This window comes from Chiloscyllium punctatum, chromosome 5 (genome assembly GCF_047496795.1).
Source record: "Chiloscyllium punctatum isolate Juve2018m chromosome 5, sChiPun1.3, whole genome shotgun sequence".
Taxonomy (NCBI): Eukaryota; Metazoa; Chordata; class Chondrichthyes; order Orectolobiformes; family Hemiscylliidae; genus Chiloscyllium; species Chiloscyllium punctatum.
Genome location: NC_092743.1, coordinates 49,368,447 through 49,388,716, shown reverse-complemented (window position 1 = coordinate 49,388,716; position 20,270 = coordinate 49,368,447). Strand labels below are relative to the sequence as shown.

Below are 20,270 nucleotides of genomic sequence, written 5' to 3'. Positions count from 1 at the left end.
TAAAATGCCAAGTTTTAGAAATGATAGGACAGGAGATTCTATCTCTAATCTGGACCTTCCAACTTCTGAACCCTATATTTAAAAGGTACCCACATGGCACTTCACTCTGCAACCCAGGGCTATAATTCAACTTCTAGTCATTATCCCACTCATCCTTGGAGATATCAGAGACCAAATAAATAGCATCACCACTCTTTAGCAATTCCTCTGTATAGGTCCTCTTAAAATCTGCCCAGGGGAAAAGGAAAGTTCTACTCCATATGCCTGGGAACAAGAGAGGCAACATGGTGGCTCAGTGGCTAGCACTGCTGCCTCACAGCACCAGAGACTTGGGTTTGATTGCAGCCTCAGGTGACTGCCTGTGTGGAGTTTGCACATTCTCTCCATGTCTGCATGGGTTTCGTCCAGGTGCTCTGGTTTCCTCCCACAGTCCAAAGATGTGCAAGTTAGTTGGATTGGCCATGCTAAATTGCCCATAGTGTTCAGGGAGATAAGGCTAAGTGGATTAGCCATGAGAAATGCATGGTTCGAGGGCTAGGGTAGGGTCTGGGTGGAATGCTCTTTGAAGGGTCGGTGTGGACTCGTTGGGCTAAAGGGAATGTCTCTCCAGCATTCTTGTTACAAGGAATGGTGATATATTTCTAAGTCAGGATAATGCATGGCTCAGCCACCCTTGTCAGGTTACTTTACTGTTCTTGTCCTTCTAAATAGTATGGGTGTGGAAGGTGCTATCTAAGGAGCCTTGAAGAATTCTGTAGTGCATCTTTTTTTTTAGATTACTTACAGTGTGGAAACAGGCCCTTCAGCCCAACAAGTCCACACCGCCCCGCCGAAGCGTAACCCACCCATACCCCTACATCTACATCTACCCCTTACCTAACACTACGGGCAATTTAGCATGACCAATTCACCTGACCTGCACATCTTTGGACTGTGGGAGGAAACCAGAGCACCCGGAGGAAACCCACGCAGACACGGGGAGAACGTGCAAACTCCACACAGTCAGTCGCCTGAGGCGGGAATTGAACCCGGGTCTCTGGCGCTGTGAGGCAGCAGTGCTAACCACTGTGCCACCGTGCCGCCCACTTGTATATTATATATACTGCTGCTACTGAGCAAGTGTGGTAGAGGGAGTGAATGTTTGTGGACATGGTGCCAATCGACCATGCTGCTTTGTCCAAGAGGCATCAAGCTTCTTGAGTGTTGTTGGAGTGTATTCATCCAGGTAAGTGGAAAATATTCCATCATTACTTTTTGCAGGATTCTTCAACTGCATTATTCCAAAGTAAAGAACTCCAATCTTTCCTCATAATAAATATTCTCCATTCATCGTATTATACCCATGAATCCTCTGTACAGACTCGAGACATCGTTTTCATGAGGCAATGATGGGGGCAGCATACTTTCCTTCCAAATGCAGTTTAATCAGTGTTCTGTAAAGCTTTAGTATAACCTCAATTCTTTTATAATATAATGCCTGAGTCAATGTAAAAAATGATCCTGCATGCCTTTTTAACCATAAGCCCCACTATTCTTTGAGATCTATAGATATATAGTCCAAGGTCCCTCTTTTCTTACAAAAGCAAATATCTACAAATTCTGAAAATTGAAATAAAAATAGAATATGCTGAAAATGCTCAGCTGGTTAAATAGCATTTGCGCAGAAAAGCAGAGTTAAGATTTCGGGATGACAATTATCCTTCAGGAATCAGAGTTGATTTTACCTACTGGTGTAATGGCCTTCCACCTAGCCTGCCTCTACCTCAGTAGCCTCTATAGTGTTTCTGGCATTACCTGCCATGACTCCCATAAAACTACACCAGTCTCCATCCCTCCAACAATGAAAATGTGAATTTCCAAGGCACTGTTTTGAGGAGGTATCAAAAAGGCTTGATGAGGTCAATACTGTTGATGGACTTTCAGAAGGTATTTCTTACAAAAATTCAGGTCTCACATTTTCATAACATTTTCACCCCTTGACATTTATTGTGACTCACCATTCATTTTGTCCTCAAGATTATTGCCTAATTCCTTTAGTAAATGAGCACTTAAATGCCTAGAATATAATTATGTGTTTTATAATTATTCCACCTCCAGAGATGATGATAAACATTGGTCAACCCAACTGAGTAACCAGGGCAGGCAGGCTGCCCATTGGTGGGAGAGATGGGGGTCCTCAATCTGCATTAATCTATGCATGATCGAACCAACATCAGGAGATGACTCATTCCCCATTATTCCTCACTTTCAAGCTCCTGTACCCCTCTCCCTGTCACTGTCTTCCACAGCCCCACAAGATCCTGTAACCTCATAAAACATTTACCAAATATGTCACAGCCATGAACTGTGCTAAATGCAGAAAGAAAATTAAAAGGTGGGGTGCAAACAATTATTTAAAGAATATGCATAGCTGGTAGTCAGTGTTTTGTTTCAGTTAATATTTGTGGAAATGTTCTAATTTTTAAAATGATAGGATGATGCCATTAAAATGCAAACGGGAAAAAAAAATCTTCCACCCAAAATAAGCATGAAATCAAGTGCTTTGATTGTTCCATCTGTCCATTCGTACTGACATGAGCTTTCAACTCAATTTAACGAGGTTCTTGCTGACTCCAGATGGGGAAACCAATTGTGAAAATTTTCTTTCTGCAGCATATTCTTCTGGAGTGTGCAGTGCGTTGTCTGTCCATTTCTATCTGAATTTTGCAATCGGGGTCCTGTATCCAAGTTAGGTCCAGAATTTGCATATTTTCACAGCCTTACGCTAGTTTCAAATAATAAGCTATTCATCCATTCAGAGTCCATCTGAAAATCAGATCAGATGGATTTTTTTGTAAATGGGATGACGTAGATACTCTTCCAGTTTTCAAATGCCACTAGGAAATTCTCCTCCAGAAAATCTGCTTCAACTGGAGAGAACGTGTAATATCTTTCACACCAGGAACGGTTAGATTTTTACTCCTTACCAACGACAGTTATTAATTATCCCATATAAATCACAGCAGGAAGTTAATTTGAGGAAAGAGTGTGTATCAGATTATTTCCTATTTGAGATAAAATATTTCATCTGAAAATAATTTTCTACCTAGAACTAGAAATTCACAGCTAGCTAAAGTCAAACATTACCAATAATTTTGAATTAAGAATTTTCTTTAATTATGTAGATATAAACATAGTGTGCTTTTGAAAGAGGATAGGTAAACAGTAATGCTGATACATTTCTGAATAATGTCAGTTTCAATAGCCAAATGCTCACTACATTTGCACTTTTTAATAATGTTTAAGATTTTTATTATCAACAATATTTCTTAATATGCATTTTTCCTCCAGCATATTCTAATTGTTCAGCGACAAATGTCGATACTGGAAGAGGAGCTGGAGGAATTCCGTCTAGCTTTGAGGCAGTATGTGGTATCTGCAACTGCACAAACTGGATGTTTGCAGTAAGTACAAAGATCTTTGTGAAATGTATCTTTGTAAGGCTTTAATAAGTTAGCCTGTTACATAATTTACATTGAATGTATGTTTCCTGTCTATTTACACTGCAGCTATTTCTTCAGCAGCACTTGCAATAAAGAGACAATAAGAAATTAATATATGTGCAAGCTGTGAAACAGCTCTACTGACATATATATCTTCAAACTGCCATCTTGTGGTTTTAAGCTACTTTCAGGAATGCTTCATTCTCTAATAATTTTATCTTTAGTTTTCAATTGGTTCAGTTTTTATAAACTCTGTGGCAAAAGTGGCCAAAGTAGAAAGAAATTCTGAATGATTTTTCTTAGAAGGAATCAGAGGAATAGGAGTATGCTGTTTAGACCAGGAAGCCTGTTACTCCACTTAATATGATCATAGTTGATCAAACACTTCAATACCTTTTACCCACAACATCTCCATAACCCCTTAAGCCATGGATAATTAAAAGTTTATCAATGGTTTATTTAAATATACTCAAAGACTAAACTTCCACAGCTCTCTGAGGTAGATTAATCACAATCTGTTTAAAAGAATGTTTCCTCATCTCAGACTTTTAAATTGTCAAACCTGGTTTAAGACTGAAACCAGAGGAAACATCTTACCTGCATCTACCTTGTCTATCCCTTTAAGTATCTTGTAAGTAGTCAATGATATCATATTTTATTCTTCAAAACCTTACTGGATTATGTACATGAAAAGTAAATTATAGCCCATAGTCAAACTTTGCAAACTATTTTCTAATTGTTGATTTTGGAGAGGTCAGGATTGCATTTATCTAATATAGGCAGTTAATGATTTATAAGTAATTTTCTGATAGTGTATTACGTTTGTTAAGAAGCAACAGTTTAGACATGATACATTAATTATGTTGACAAAGAAAGTTTACAACATGACAATTTGGAGAAGGTTCTTTGATTGATACCAGAGGAAACATGAGTTGTCAATACAGAATGATTTAGTTGAGTTAAATTTATGGGTGCAGCATACTGCTCTCTAGCCAAGGTGTTAGGGATCTCTTTCCTGAGTCTTCCTCCTCTTCTTCTGGCCCATCTTCCATCTGGCTGATGAAGACTAGTCAATGAAAACCTTCTTCTGGGACCATCCGATGAGATCTGCTGCCTACAAGGTTTGCAGGATGAGGACTGCTCTCTGCTGAAGACTTACTGTTATTTCATGTTTCTAGAGACAGTTAACTCATGCTGTCATTCAATTGGGGCGGCATGGTGGCTCAGTGGTTAGCACTGCTGCCTCATAGCACCAGGGACCCCGGTTCAATTCCAGCCTCAGGCAACTGTCTGTGTGGAGTTTGCACATTCTCCCTGTGTCTGAGTGTGTTTGCTCTGGTTTCCTCCTGCAGGCCAGGTGAATTGGCCATGCTAAAAAATTGCCCGTAGTGTTAGGTGCATTAGTTAGGGGTGTGGGTTGCTTTTCGGACAGTCTTGTTGAACCGAAGGGCCTTTTTCCACACTGTAAGGAATCTAATCTAATTGTCTGAACCCTTTTGGCTGATGACCAATGGCCATGGAATCACCACTTATGATGTTGGATGACCATTGTCCCTTGCCCACCTCTGTTTGTAGGTTAGTTTTCAATTCTTCTACGAACAAAACCATTTTTAAAAAGAGTACACTTCTTTTGGGTACACTTGGCATGAGATTGATGCTAGTTCATTGAGCATCATGACATCTGTGTTTCTCTTTTTTTTCTCTTTCTCTGCTTTAAAGGACCGTAATGCTGAATATTTAACTACTTTTTCTTTATTTTTCTAATTCATACCGAAGATTTTCTACCTAGTCATCTTTGTATCTAAGGTAGTGATGGAAATGGCAGTTTTGTACACTTTTCACTGTACTCATGTATACCTGTACTTGAGCACATGTAACAATAAAACCTAATTCTAAAATGGGCCAAATATCACCCTTTTAGATCTCTCTGTTTTTTGGTTTTTGTTTTTCTTACACTGAATTGTTGGAATTCTCAATCTTCTCCCCCAATCTGCATTGAAACAATAGTATCACACTTTGAGGACTTGGGCTCATCTTTAGCTGGTTCCAGTACATTAATTTTTAAAATATTCACTCAAGGGACATGAGCATCGCTGGCTGGCCATCCCTAGCTGCCCTTGAACTGAGTGGATGATTGATATGCCGTTTCAGAGGGCAATTGAATGTCAAGCACAATGTAAGGCCAGATTTCCTTCCCTGAAGGACATTAGTGAGCCAGATGGGTTTTTCCAACAATTGACAATGTTTTCATGGTCATCAGTAGATTCTTAACTCCAGATTTTCTTTTTGTTTAATTCAAATTTGATCATTTGTCATGGCAGGATTCAAACTCAGGTCCCCAGAGCATTTGTTAAGCTTTGGGATTAATAGGCTAGCAATAATAGCATTAGATCATTGTATCTCCATTAAGAGATTTGTCAGCTCTCCCTTCATCTACACCCATCTTCTGATCTTTTTTCTCATTACATATTGTCCCTCTTAGTCTCCAGTTGTCCCAACCCAAGATTCATTTTACTTTAATTCTTAGCCTCTCAAACCAATTGTTCTTTTATTGTTTTAAAGTCAGTTTCTAAATGGATTCAAGATTAGTGCTTTATCATTTAATCTATGGTTTTTCTGCTCTTCCAAGCCACAGTAGCCAATTTGTCAAGTAGGTGTAACATGTCTGAGTCTTGTTCTTCGGTCCATTTTTGCCATGCAGTCCCTCGTGTTAATTACTTCAGATGTAACAATCTTTTCTGCATGCTCACAATTATGCCATACATTCTTGATTTGCAAGCAGTTTTTTTCAAAAGATCAAAAATTAGGGGCTGGGACATGTGTATCCACCCCGCTTGGTCCCAATCTTGATCAGAAAATCAATGTTTCAAGTACAATTTGTCTTTTCCTAAGCAAAGTTATTTGACTCAAAATGTTACTCTGTTTTTCCCTCCACAGAGGCTTCCATGTCTGCTGAGCTTCTCTAGCACTTCATGTTTATATTTTGGATCTCCAACATCCATAGAATTTTACTTTTAATTCATGAATTAATTTGACTGTGATCACCTAAAATCTAATCACCTATGTTTGTTTTTAAATTTGTGTTTTTCACCAGCTGTTACTACAGTTGGCATATTGCTATCAATAATATGCATACATTTCTATAAAAAGTAAATTACTTTCATGTTTTATTTTATGAAAAATAAATAAAGTTACTTAATTTTGTTGCAAGTGTTACTTTGTGCAAACCAGCTTATGAATCAGGTGTTATCTTTACAGTTCAATTTGTAGTAAAATACGTACTGATAATTTGTTCATATATTTGAAAACTTACATTTGTATGCAGACCTCCTTTATCTCATGGTGTGCTAAATTGTTTTACAGTTAGCAAAACAGTTTTGTGGGAACTGTATTAAATGAAACATAGCAGCCAGTTTGCAACATCAACCTCCCACAACAGTGATGTGATAATGATAAGTTTGTTCTTCAAATGATGATGTTGTTTCAGGGATAAATATTGATCAGGACAGTAGATCATTTGACCTTTGAAGTAATGGCATGGGATAGTTAATACCACTCAAGAGAATAGGGCAGGCTTTGATGAACATTTCATTCAAAGACAGGATTACCAATGATGCAGCATTGTCTGTACTGGCATACCATACTAAACATTTTGCTCTACTCTGTGGGGTAGTGATTGAACAAACAATTTTCTAACTTAGACTGCTACTTACTGAGCCTTAACTACAAAACATACAATAAATTATTTCCAGTGGCGAAACCATAATTTGAATACCATTCATAATTAGATGCTGCATTTAGCTGTTCGATTTCATTGTTAACATGAACAGCGCCTCAAAAGTAGATATATAATGATAATTAATACTATTTTCTACACCATAATTTTATTTATTGAGAATCACTGTTTCTTTTGATAGCATTTCTGTGCAGAAAATCTCAGCTGAATCGTGTTTTACACTTTATGAATTCTGGGAAAATACCAATCTCTGGAAAAAGTAAGTAATTTTACTATGTGATTAGAGCTGTACTGGGTGAAGAATCAAACTTAATGGAATAGCAAAATAAAACAGTTCAGTAACAACAGCTGCACCCATCTGTAGCTAGGGCAAATGAGCAGCATTAATCCAAAGCAATTGCTATATTTTTTGACAAAACCAATAAATCTTTTTACACCTTCCTTAAGATATGAAGGTTAATTTGAAGGGTGCATATGATATGATGTGATGAAATGCGTTGGCCAGACATTTTCTTGATACTGTACCCATACTGGAAGCATTACATCACTAGATTAGCAGTGGAATTTGTGCTTATGCATGCAACAGCTCCCTGCCCTGAGTTACTATGTGAGGCTTAATCATATCATTACCAACTTTGGGGTCATACTTCTTGCCAACCAGACCATATTACCACTCCTTTACAAAAACTGACTTGAACCATCTTAATAACATCGCCCAACTTTATCCTGCTCCATTCACCTGATGCTAAAACTATCATCATCTCTCTGTTTCCAGTACAATGAGAAAGGAAATGTCACTGAATCTGATACTTGGGAATGAAAAGGGCCAAGGTGGCCAAGTATTAGTATAAAAAGGTTTAGGAAACAGTGGCCATTGTATCATACAGATGAAGCAATCTAAATAAAAGGACAAAATACAATTCAGAATAACAATAGTAATTAATTTGTAGAAAGCCAACTTAAATGATCTTGGCTGAAAAAATTGGAGCCAAAAATTGGCAGAGAAAATGATAGCTGAATCATCACCTTCAAAGAAGAGATATTTTGGGCACAGTCAAGACATATACTTTCAAATGGGAAAGTTAGATTAAAAAGAGTTTCTTGTATAATTTAAGAGATAGAAATTAAGATAAGGAAGAATAAGTATTTCAGATGTCAGGTGAAAAATACAATATTTTCAGGAACCGGGCTGAATATGGAAGCTTCAGAAGAGTGGTGGAAAACCAAATAAGAGTAAAGACCAGGTATGAAAATAGGTGGAAGTCAAACTCAAATTGAATTCAAAAGACATTTACAGATATATAGATAGGAGAAATGGTACAAGTAGGAGTACAATTCATTAGGGACCAAAAAGGGAATTATGCAGGAGGCAGAGGATGGAGCTAAAGTGTCAAATGAATACTTTGCAACTATCTTTAAGATGGAAGAAGATGCTCCCCAGGCCATAGTGAAAGTAGAGGTCATTCAGACACTAAGGTGCCTGTAATTAAAGTTGAAGATATTCAATGAATACTGAGGGAAGTGAGAGTGGAAATTGTGGAGGCACTGGCTATAATTGTCTAGTCTTCCTGAGACTTTGGCTGGTGCTGAGAACTGAATCAACTTTACACCCTTGTCCAAAAACAATCATAAGGTCAAACCCAGTAACTATGGGTCATTTGGTGAGAATAATTCTCGAACTGATAATTCAGGACAAAATTTACAGTAACATTGACAAACAGCAGGTTAACTTAAGAAAACCAGTTTGCATTTCTTTAGTAAAACTTTTGTTTAATCATCACTAAGTCTTTTGAAAACATAACAGAGAGGATTAATGAGACCAGTGCAGTTGATGTGGCATACATGGACTTTCAAAAGACATTTGATACAGTTCCACACAATAGACTTGTGTTCAAAATTCTAAGTGGGAAATGTCCCATACTCAGTATCACAGTGAAGCAGTCTGGGAAGAGTCCTTGTGGCATCATCACAGTAAAAGTCTGGTAAGAGTGTTTCACAATCAACATCATAGTGAAGCAGTCTGGGAAGTGTTCCTGCAGCATCATCAGAGTGAAGCAATCTGGGAAGGGTTCCTGCAGCTTTGTTGGAGTGAAGCAATCTAGGAAGAGTGTCAAAAGGTGATGCAGGGCAGGCGGAAGGAGCTGATTGGATGAATAAGTTGATGTGAGTATTTATACTCACCTTTTATTGCCTGGAGTTTGCACAGTCTTTCATTTGGATTTGTAGTTTTTAAGGACAAGTAAGGTGCAGAGATCCAGAGAAGAACAGCTCTACAGTAACTAATATTATTTGATTTTAAGGACAACCTAAGGGTTTGATTTAAAAGTGTACATAATGAAAGGAGATATGTTCCTCCATTTCTGTGTGAGAAGTTAGGCACAGTTTCAATGCCTGGGACCAGAACTTGTGCAAAAAGCATCTCCAGCAGTAGACCCTGGAAACCCAAGGGTTAGAACGAGAGCAGTGGCTGGACATATTGTGGAATGTCCACAAGGCCAAAGGTACAGAGAGGTAGTCACTCTACAGAGTAAGAATCCTTAGGCAGGGAGGGAATGGATAACCAACGGGCAAAGAAAGAGGACCCGGCAGGTACTGCATAGGGTGCCTTGCTGTCTTGAGGCAGGACATACCACTAGCACTTCACCAGAGACTTTCACTGATTATGTTACCTAGTCATGGTGACAAAACATCTGAAAACAAACTTTCCAGCTCAGCGAGCTAACTTACATACTTTTCAACAACTTGAGCTACAAATCTTCTCAAAAAATCTTCTTTGCTATTAAAAACTCTATCAATCTTGGTGTCGTCTAGGAATTTGTTTAATATTCCACCCATATTTTCATCTATATTATTTACATATATAACAAATAATAAGAGTCCTGGTACTGATCCTTGTGAATACAGCTCTGAACACTGTCTTTCGGTCACTTAGACAGCCTTCCACCATGACCAATTGTGTCCAAAAACTGAGCCAGTTTCTGATCCATCTAACCAAGGTTTCCTCAATTCCATGTGCTTTAACCTTCTCAGTCAGTCTCCAGTAAGAGACCATGTCAAAAGCTTTGCTAAAATCCATATAAACTACATCAAATGAACTTCCCTCATCCACACACTTGATCACATTTTCAAAGTATTCTAACAAATTTGTTAGGCATGCCCTCCCTCTGACAAAGCCATGCTGACTATCGCTAATTAACCCATGCCTTTCTAAGTGGGTATTAATTCACTCCTTTAGAATTTGCTCCAATAGTTCCCTATCACTGAATTGAGACTCATTGATCTTTAATTTCCGAGTTCATCTTTACCATTCCTCTTAGCCTCCAGTTCTCTGGCACTTCCCCTGTGGCCAAAGAGGAATTAAAAATTTGTGTTAGAGCTCCTGCAATTTCCTCCCTCACCTCCCACAGCAGCTTGCGATGCAATTCATCGGGACCAGGGGATTTGTCTACTTTTGAGCCCAACAGAGCCTCGAATAACTTCCCATTTCGTATGTCAAACTGTGTAAGTTCCTCATAATCTCTTTTCGTGAATTCCATCCCTACGTTCTCCTTTTTCAGAGTGAAGACTGCAGAGAGGTATTCATTCAACACACTTCCAATATCCTGCAGCTTCACACACAGGTTGCCCCCTTGGTCTTTAATGGGCCCTGCTCTTTCCCTTTATAAAATATCTTAGGATTCTCCCTAATCCCGTTCACAAGTCCATTTTCATACCCTCTTGTTTCTCTTCTAATTGCTTTCTTAAGTCCCCTCCTACACTTCTGTATTCCTCTAGGACCGCAGCTAAATTGCTCCCTTTAGACTTACTGAAAGCTGTACTCTTCTTCTTTATCCAGTCCTAAATTGTCCTAGACATCTAAGGTTCTCTGAACTTATTGCTCCTACATTTCCCTCTAAAGGGTAAATGTTGGACCTGGACTCTCTCCAGCTCCTTTTGGAATGCCTCCCACAGCTCCACTGTAGAATTACCCACAAGGAGCTATTCCCAGTCTACTGTGGACCGATCCTGCTTTACCTTTTTAAAAAATCTATCTTTCCCCAATCCAAAGCCGTCCTTTCTAGGCCATCATTTTCTTTGTCCAGAACAAATTTCAACCGTACCTTGTTGTGGCCGTTTTCGCTGAAATGTTCCCCCATTGCCCCTTGCCATCAACCACTTGTCAGTTTCTTTCCCCAGAACCAGATCTGACATTGTGCCATCCCTTGTTGAGCCTTCTAGGTATTGATACAAAAAACTCCCCTGATACATTTCAAAAGATTGGCCTCCTCTAAACTCCCATTGACTATCCTAATTTATTTTGGGAAATTTGAAATCCCCTAGTATAGTTACCTGATCATTACTCTTACACACCTCTGTGAACTGCCTACACACTTGCTCCTCTATTCCCACTGATTCTTTGGGGCCCTATGGTACATTCCCAGTAAAGTAGCTGCCCCCTTAACATTCCTAAGTTCTACGCACAAAGCTTCATTTGTTGACTCTTCCAAGATATAATCTCTCCTTAATGTAGCAATTGACTCTTTAATTAATATTGCTACACCACCACCCTTTTTAAACCTTCCTCTGTCTTCCTCTACCCCAGAATGTTGAGTTGCCAGTTCAACCCATCCCTCAACCATGTTTCTCTGATGGCAACATTATCATACCTCCATGTGTCAATCCACGCCATTAACTCATCAGTCTTACCCATTACACTGTTAGCATTAAAGTAAAGACAATCCAGCCGTGCCTTACTCTCTTGACACTCAACATAGCTGAACTCACTGTGACTTGCTTTCTTTGCTGAAGCATGATGTATTGCTGTTTCCTCAATATTCTGTGTCCTGGCTGCTGTTCCAAGATAAATGGCCTATAAAGACTAGGCCCGAATCTGGACTGCACTACGTTTATAGGCTTACCAGTTACTGTGACCTCATGTCTTGAACACTGCTCCAAACTAAGTGCACTATAAAATTCTGAGGGTATCCATTGAACAGAAACTAAGCTGGACTAACCACATAAATATTTTGGATCCAACAGCAGGTCAGAGGCTATGAATCCTGCAGCAAGGAACTCACTCCTGGCTTCCCAATTCCCCTGAATGAATAAAAAAAAGTCCTGAAAAGCAAGGGGCAGAGAACAAACCTGGACAGAGTACTCCAGATGTGATATTTTCAAAGTCCAATGTTTCACAGAAAGACTTCCAGATTTTGTTTTGAAGAAGTGATGAAGAAGATTGATGAAGGGAGAGCAGTGGACCTTGTGTATATGGACTTTTGACAAGGTACTGCATGGTAGACTGGTTAACAAGGTTAAATCACATGGAATGCAGGGAGAGCTAGCCATTGGGATACAAAATTGGCTTGAAGGTAGAAGACAGAGGTTGGCAGTGGAGGGTTGCTTTTCAGACTGGAGGCCTATGACCAGTGGTGTGTCGCAAGGATCAGTGCAGATCCACGGCTTTTCATCATTTATATAAATGGTTTGGATGTGAATATAGCAGGTATGGTTAGTAAGTTTGCAGATAACACCAAAATTGATGGTGTAGTGGACAGCAAAGAATGTTACCTCTGAGTGCAATGGGACCTTGATCAGATGGGCAAATGGGCCAAGGAATGGCAGATGGAGTTTTCATTTAGATAAATGTAAGGTGTTGCATTTTGGTATGACAAATCAGGGCAGGACTTATACACTTTATGGTAAGGTCCTGGGGAGTGCTGCCAAAAAAAAGTGACCTTGGAGTGCAAGTTCATTGTTCCTTGAAAGTGGAATCGCAAGTAGACAGGGTGGTGAAGAAGGCATTTGGTATGTTTACCTCTGTTGGTCAGCGCATTGAGTACAAGGTTTGGGGGGTCATGTGCAGCTGTACAGGCCACATTTAGAATATTGCATTCAGTTCTGGTCTCCCTGCTACAGGAAAAAACATTGTGAAACTTGAAAGGGTACAGAAAAGATTTACAAGGACGTTACCATAGTTGGAGGGTTTGAGCCCAAGGGAGAGGCTGAATAGGCTGTGGCTATTTTCCCTGGAGCATTGGAGGCTGAGGAGTGACCTCATAGAGGTTTATAAAATCATGAGAGGCATGGATAGGTTGAATAGCCAACGTCTTTTCCCTAGGGTGGGGGAGTCCAAAACTAGATGCCATAGGTTTAAGGTGAGAGAGGAAAGATTTAAAAGGGACATAAGGGGCAGCCTTTTCATGCAGAGTATGGTACATGTATGGAATAAGCTATCAGAGGGGATGATGGAGGCTGGTGCAATTATAATATTTAAAAGGCATCTGGATGGGTATATAAATAAGAAGGATTTACAGGGATATGGGCAAGTGCTGACAAATGGGACTAGATTAGGTTAGGATATCAGGTTGGCATGGATAAGTTGGACGGAAGGGACTGTTTCCATACATCTCTATGACTTTATTTAAATAAAAGGTAACACAACATTTTCTTACCTAACTGCCTGCAGTGCCTGAATGTTAATTTTGTGATCTAGGCACAAGGATGCCAATTTTGTTTGAATATCAAAATATATAATTTGCCTTGTTATTGTTCCTAATAAAGTGGATAATTTCACACTTTCTCAAATTATATCTCATCTGCTGCCTTCCTGCTCTAGTGGCTTCTTTGTATCCTCCTCACACTTGTTTCTTAAGAAATCAATTGCATTTAGACCCTTCATCCAAGTCATTAATACAGATTGCAAAATGCCTGGTTCAAGCTCGTAATACTTACAAAACTTAACTAGCTATATCAAAACTGTTCCAGTTGTATTTTATTCTTCTTTTCTGTCCTTTAACTGATCCCCAATTCATGTTATCATATTATCTAAATTCTATGAATCCTAACTGTGTATAAATGTCTCAAATGGACTTCTGCTATCTCCAAACATTATTATTTTGCTGATGGCTTATGTTTTACATCCTCCATAGATTTGAGCTCATCCAAAAACTGTGTTGCCCATAACATAACTCTAATCAAACAGAAGTTCTGGTAAAGGAAGGAAAATAAGTATGTTTACATCTTGGCATCAGCTGCCCTGTTGAATTTATCCCATGAAAGCTTTTAGAGCTGACCACGCCAATTTGGCAATATTCCTGCCTGCACTGTTTGCTTCCCAAGAGAACTTTCAGCAAAGCTATGCCATCAACAGATTTGACTTGTGGGCGAGATCTTGTATTAGACTAGTGGCCTTCAGGGAGTTGAATGATCCAGCTGATGGATCTGAACAGCTTACTGATGTTATATTATCGAAGACAACATTTTCATCAGTTACTTCAGGGATAGGGCAGAGGAACTCTCATAAATTGTCAAGCTCCCAAAATAAAGAATTATATTAATAGCAAACAGAAAGCCACAGTGGTCTCTATGGTATATTCTATATACCTAAAATTTGAACTTACCTACTTCCTTCTTGTGGCAAAAACACAACAGGATCCTTATGAAAAGAAGTGGATCTCCAGCAGATTGTATTAAAAATTATAGTAACCAAGAAATCCCATCTGAAAAAGACAAGGACCTCTTGAAAAGTGTTCAAATCTGCTCCCAAATTTAGTGTCTTCCTGAAATGTATAGCTAGAGACCCCGCTGTCTTTTTAATGTCAGGCTGCAGCAAGTAAGTGGAGGATGAGCAAGATAAGATACACTTTCAGGGGGTTTATTTCTTTTCTGTACGGGGCCAGGAAAAACAGCATGTCCATTTTTCAAATCATTAGTCATTCTCTTCTTCATCTTCACGTTTAACTACATTTCTTTTTACCAGGTAGATGTTCAGTACCTTCAAATAATAGTGCAATGAAACATCTGTATTTCTTTCTAGTTTAAATAGGATGAAAATAAAAATGATTTTATAGCTCCTCCATCAATGCCTTTTTATAAAATGAAATATATTCACCATTGTTGTGACTCTAACAATTTCAGGTGTTATTGTTGTTTGTTCATGCTACCTGTGTTAAAATGTACCTTGTGCCATAATCAAGATGTTTCAATAATTGCTGATTGAATTTTCTTTGATTGATATCACCAAAAGCCACATCCAGACTAATTACAGCAAAACCTTTCAGAGAAGCAATGTAGATTTCCTGGACACTCCAGAACTTATAACAACAATGCTTGTGCCTGGTAAGATAATTTAAAACTTTAGTGACAGCTCATTACTGGTAGTATTACTCTCTTTCATGTGTAAAGAGCAGAAATCAAAATATGTGTTTTCAAAGAGATTTTCTTGATATTTCTTTGAGGGCTAATTTGTATTTTTTGGGACTGTTTTCTTTCAGTTTTCAAGGACACACTTTTCATTCTTGCACCGTCCTTGTAATGCAGTCATGCAGTAACATTGTGCATTGTATTTAGGTTGGTATATGGGATCTTTAGACTAAAAGGAAATGGAATTAAGAGAATTAATCAGAACATCAATAATCAGAATTGCTCCATCGAAATTAAAGTTATAACTGAAGGAAAACAGCAATTTCCTAAAAAAAAACTATAGGATTTACATTGGCATGAGACAACAGGCAGAAGTTAGCAGAAGTTATTTTTATAGTCATTTGGCAATACAGAATTTGAGTATTGCAGTTAAAAGGCATATTTCATCAAAGCACTTTGTCTTGCAATATCAGAAAAATTTGCAAAATTGCAATTTAAGAGGAAACCGACATTTATATAATATGAAAGGACGATGGTAGTGACATCACCATGGAGAATGCAGTTAATGATCACAAAATCACAGAAGTATAGCAGTGAAGAAGGAGACCATCTGACCTGTCTTATATGCACAAGGCCTCCAAATGAACACTATGCCTTAATTATTTTGCCTTCTCCCAATTCCCTTGAAACATTTTTTCTATTTTACAAAGGCATCCAATGATCTCGCAAATGCCTCACCACACTTACAGGCACTGCTTTCCAGATCCAAATGACTCACTGTGAAAATATTATTTTCCTCTTGCATTTGTTTCTTCTGCTGACAACCAATTTTGGGACCAGCAGTTGTGTTCACACAGTCTGACATATTAGAATGTATGGGGAGCTATAAGGTTAACATGCATGGCCCTGTTCTTTGCAGATAGAAGGGGTTCAACTAAGAGGTGATAGCCATTCATATTTATTTCTCAGGGCAATACCTTCACCAATCAGAGACAACCTGTCTTATGTAAAACCTACTGGATTAGTGGTGCTGGAAGAGCACAGCAGTTCAGGCAGCATCCAACGAGCAGCAAAATCAACGTTTCGGGCAAAAGCCCTTCGAAGGGCTTTTGCCCAAAACGTTGATTTCGCTGCTCGTTGGATGCTGCCTGAACTGCTGTGCTCTTCCAGCACCACTAATCCAGTATTTCATTTTCAGCATCTGCAGTCATTGTTTTTACCTTATGTAAAACCTAAACAATGCATGGTCATCAACTGTCGATCATCATTAACTAGCACATTCTCAATGGCAATGCTTCTACAAATCAGCATTCACTTGCTAACCAATCAACACTTCCATACAGTATAAATGTCGTCATTCTCCTTCAATTGGTGTTATTGTCTTGATAATTACAAGATAATAAATCTTAGGCAAAATGTAACTTTTCCAACAGTATAAAAGTTTTTTTTGTGAATAAGTAACAAACATAAATAATACATAAAAAGCTATCAGCCTAAACACAGACTGCAGACTTGTGTGTTCATAGATTCAACAATTGGATTTTTGTCTTTAACACAGTAATTGAACTAGAAATTATACACAGTATTCAAAACAGTTTGGGATGTGACAACACACTAATGCAAATCATATTAGTTAATTATAACACTAATTTTTACATTGCCAGATAATTCATTACAGATTACATAGAAAGCACAGAGAAATGAATATAAATGGCTGTCACCTATGAGTTGAACCCTTTCTATCTACAAAGAACAGGGCCTTGCATATTAAACTATACAGCTCCCAGTACACTCTAATATGTCAGACTATGAACAGGCCCTTCAGTCCACGATGTTGTGCCGAACATGACACCAAATTAAACTAATCCCTTCTGCCTTCCCTTGGTTCATATCCCTCCATTCCTTGCATGTTCATGTACTTGTCTAAAAGTCTCTTAAATGTCCCTATTATACCTTCCTCCACCACCACCCCAGCAGCGCATTCCACATTCCTACCACTCTCTGTGTAAAAGGTTTGCCCTTCACATCTCCTTTGAATTTTAGCCCTCTGGCTTTAAATGCATGCCCCCTAGTTTTAGACATTTCACCTCTGGGAAAAAGATTCTGACAATCAACTCTATCTGTGCATCTGATAATTTTGTAGACTTTCATCAAGACTTCCATCAGTGTCCATCACTCCAGAGAAAACAACCTGAGCTTTTCCTAGCCTCTCCTTATAGCTCATAACTTCTAATCCAGGCAACATCCTGGTAAATCTCTTCTTCATTCTCACCAAAGCCTCCACATCCTTTCTGTAATGCAGTACTCTAGGTGTGACCTAACCAAAGTCTTATAAAGCTGCAACATGACATCCTGATTGTTGTTCTCAATTCCCTGACCAATAAAGGAAGAATGCCATATGTCTCTTTCACCACCCTATCTACTTGCATAGTCATTTTCTGGGAGCTATGGACTTGAATCCCAAGATTCCTCTGTATATCAATGCTGTTCAGAGTCTCGCCATTAACTGTATAGTAACAAAGATAAACTAAATGCTCAAATCATGTCACATGTACTTCTTTATATGCTTTTAACAAATTAGTTATAATATATTTGTTTTATATATTTGAATTTCTTCTGCAGCCACTCAGTGAGTGTTTTCTCTGTTTCTTCCACAGCATCATGGTGGGTTCTGAATAATAACTGATTGTTCTCTGCTGCAGAAAATGTGTGTCGTGTGACATTTTGTGTGGAACATCTACTGTATAGTGATGGCTTAACTTGTGTTACAATAGCAAAAACAGGCTTAATTAAAATGATTAAATAATAATGTTAGATATAAGTAACATAATAAATGAATACATGATTGGAAGTAATCTGTTCTAGTTAATAAATCATTAACTAATAGGCAACTGTAATGAGCAGTACTGGTGTTATATATTCAGTAACGGATTTTTTTTTGTAATACAGTCCAGTTTTCTATTGTATTTGTACCACACAACTTCAGATTACCACATTATTTTAAGGAAGTTATGAAAATTGGGTAACTTATTTCTTGCTTTCAAAACTGAGGAGGTAAGGCCCAAGAACTCTTCAATCAACAACACATTTAAAGTTTCAACATATTGTCCTATAGACGACATGACAGAATCTGAAGAAAATATTTTTTTTAAAGTAAATTTTCAAACTAAACATTAACAAGGTTAATTTTAAATTTCCCACCCAGGGAGTGTTTGAAAGTGATAGAGTACAAAAAGCAAAGATGATGGCCAGCCCATTAGCTTTTTATCTCCCCCCTCTACCTCCCTCATATTTTTAGCAGGCTGCTAAATTTATGGGCTGCTTTATGCCTCACCCACCCCATATTTTGGGGACAGGTAAGGCATAAGGCAGTCCACCCACCTTAAGCCTATTGAATCCATTCAGTAGACATTTGACTGCAAGTTATGGGTTTTGTTGCATCTCTCACACAATTTTTCAGTTTGCAGGGGAAGTTAAAAGGAAGAAGGTTAACCTGACAGCTTTGACAGAGTTGGCTATTGTTAAGCAGCAAGAGTGGGATTACCTCCTTTTGAAGAGTGGGGCCCACTGTGCCTATCGGGGTGCTGTCCTGATCTATTCAATCTGACACTCTCACCTTCCCCATCCAACTTGCTGGGTTCTCCCACCTAAAGCCATATCCCCCAACTCACCCAAAATCCAAGAAACATCTTAATTATTTCATGGGGGCTGGTTGTACAGTTCCAACAGTGACTACTACTGTGTTTCAGCACTGCTGGGACTACAACATTAATGGCAATCAGGTTGGTTGCCAGGGCTGCAGGGCAGGATTTCCTGTCCTTCAAGGGTGGGAGACTCACTTAAAATTAGTTATAACTGCATTAAATGTAATATTGCCAAATGGCAAACATATTTCATATTGGCAAGGTGCCAATTGAATTTTAGGTCAAGTGTGGTGTGATTAACCAAACCCTCTGTAAATTCTATCACATATTTAAATAATGTTATATGTTGACATACTACTTATGTTAGTCCACAGCAAAAAAAAACAAACAAGTATCAACAGATTTCTCCAGATCTAATTGGTAATGATTTGTTAGGGCTTCTGGCGATATATTGTAATTCCCAAAACTAGCAACCAGACGCTGCAGCAGATCAGAGCACTCATTGAAATTCTACATAGGCATTTCATTTTCCTAAATCTGACTTAAGTTTATTCCACTCAAATTTCAATTTAAAATAGCTGCAGCAGTGGTTTATGTGGTATAAATAATGAATAATATATATTAATTGTAAATTCTGTAGTTTTGTCCAGGAAAAACTGTAATTGCTGATTTGTGTATATCTGTAATGACCTCGCCAAATATGTTGTCAATTGTTTCAGACTGATTACAGTGAAAATCAACCCTATTACTGTTATTGATAGATATTTGTGCAGGAAGATATAAAATATTTTAGCATGTTGGGATTTTGCCCATTTGTATTATTGGCTCTGTTAATCAACTGTGGTTATTAAAACTGTTCAATGATGAAAAAAATGGACTTCATTTCATCAGAAAGCTGGTATAAGACTACACAAACACTGATGCCACTCACAAATTAGTCAAATCTGTTCACAGAACATATCAAAATGACAATAGATTTTGACATGTAGTAATTTGGTAGTACAGACCTTGAGTACAGCTGTAAAAAAGGCTTTTGTCAAAGCTGATGGTTGTTAATACTTTTTGTCAACCTTGTTGTTTGAATCTATTTGCTTGGGATGTTACCCTGAGAATGATTGTCACCTATTTTGTTGAGTTGAAACAGGCACAGTGCATGTACATGACTGTCAATCGTCATGAATGAGTACAATTCCAATGACAATGCCTCTATCACTCAGAGGTTTACTTGTCACCAGTCACCACTCTCCTCTCATGCAATGTGAATGTTGATTTTCTCCTTGAATTAAT

At 38.3% G+C, this 20,270-nt stretch overlaps 1 protein-coding gene across 1 annotated transcript in view; it reads left to right on the top strand.

Annotated features, from left to right (window-relative positions):
* Positions 1 to 19,856, top strand: part of necab1 (N-terminal EF-hand calcium binding protein 1) — a 159,061-nt gene extending 139,205 nt beyond the window's left edge. The window contains exons 10-13 of the mRNA XM_072570269.1: positions 3,331 to 3,443; positions 7,400 to 7,477; positions 15,224 to 15,315; positions 17,997 to 19,856. Coding sequence (XP_072426370.1) covers positions 3,331 to 3,443; positions 7,400 to 7,477; positions 15,224 to 15,315; positions 17,997 to 18,025 — 312 coding nt within the window. The 3' untranslated portion in view covers positions 18,026 to 19,856. The remainder of the gene's footprint in view (positions 1 to 3,330; positions 3,444 to 7,399; positions 7,478 to 15,223; positions 15,316 to 17,996) is intronic.
* The last annotated feature ends 414 nt before the right edge of the window (positions 19,857 to 20,270 follow it).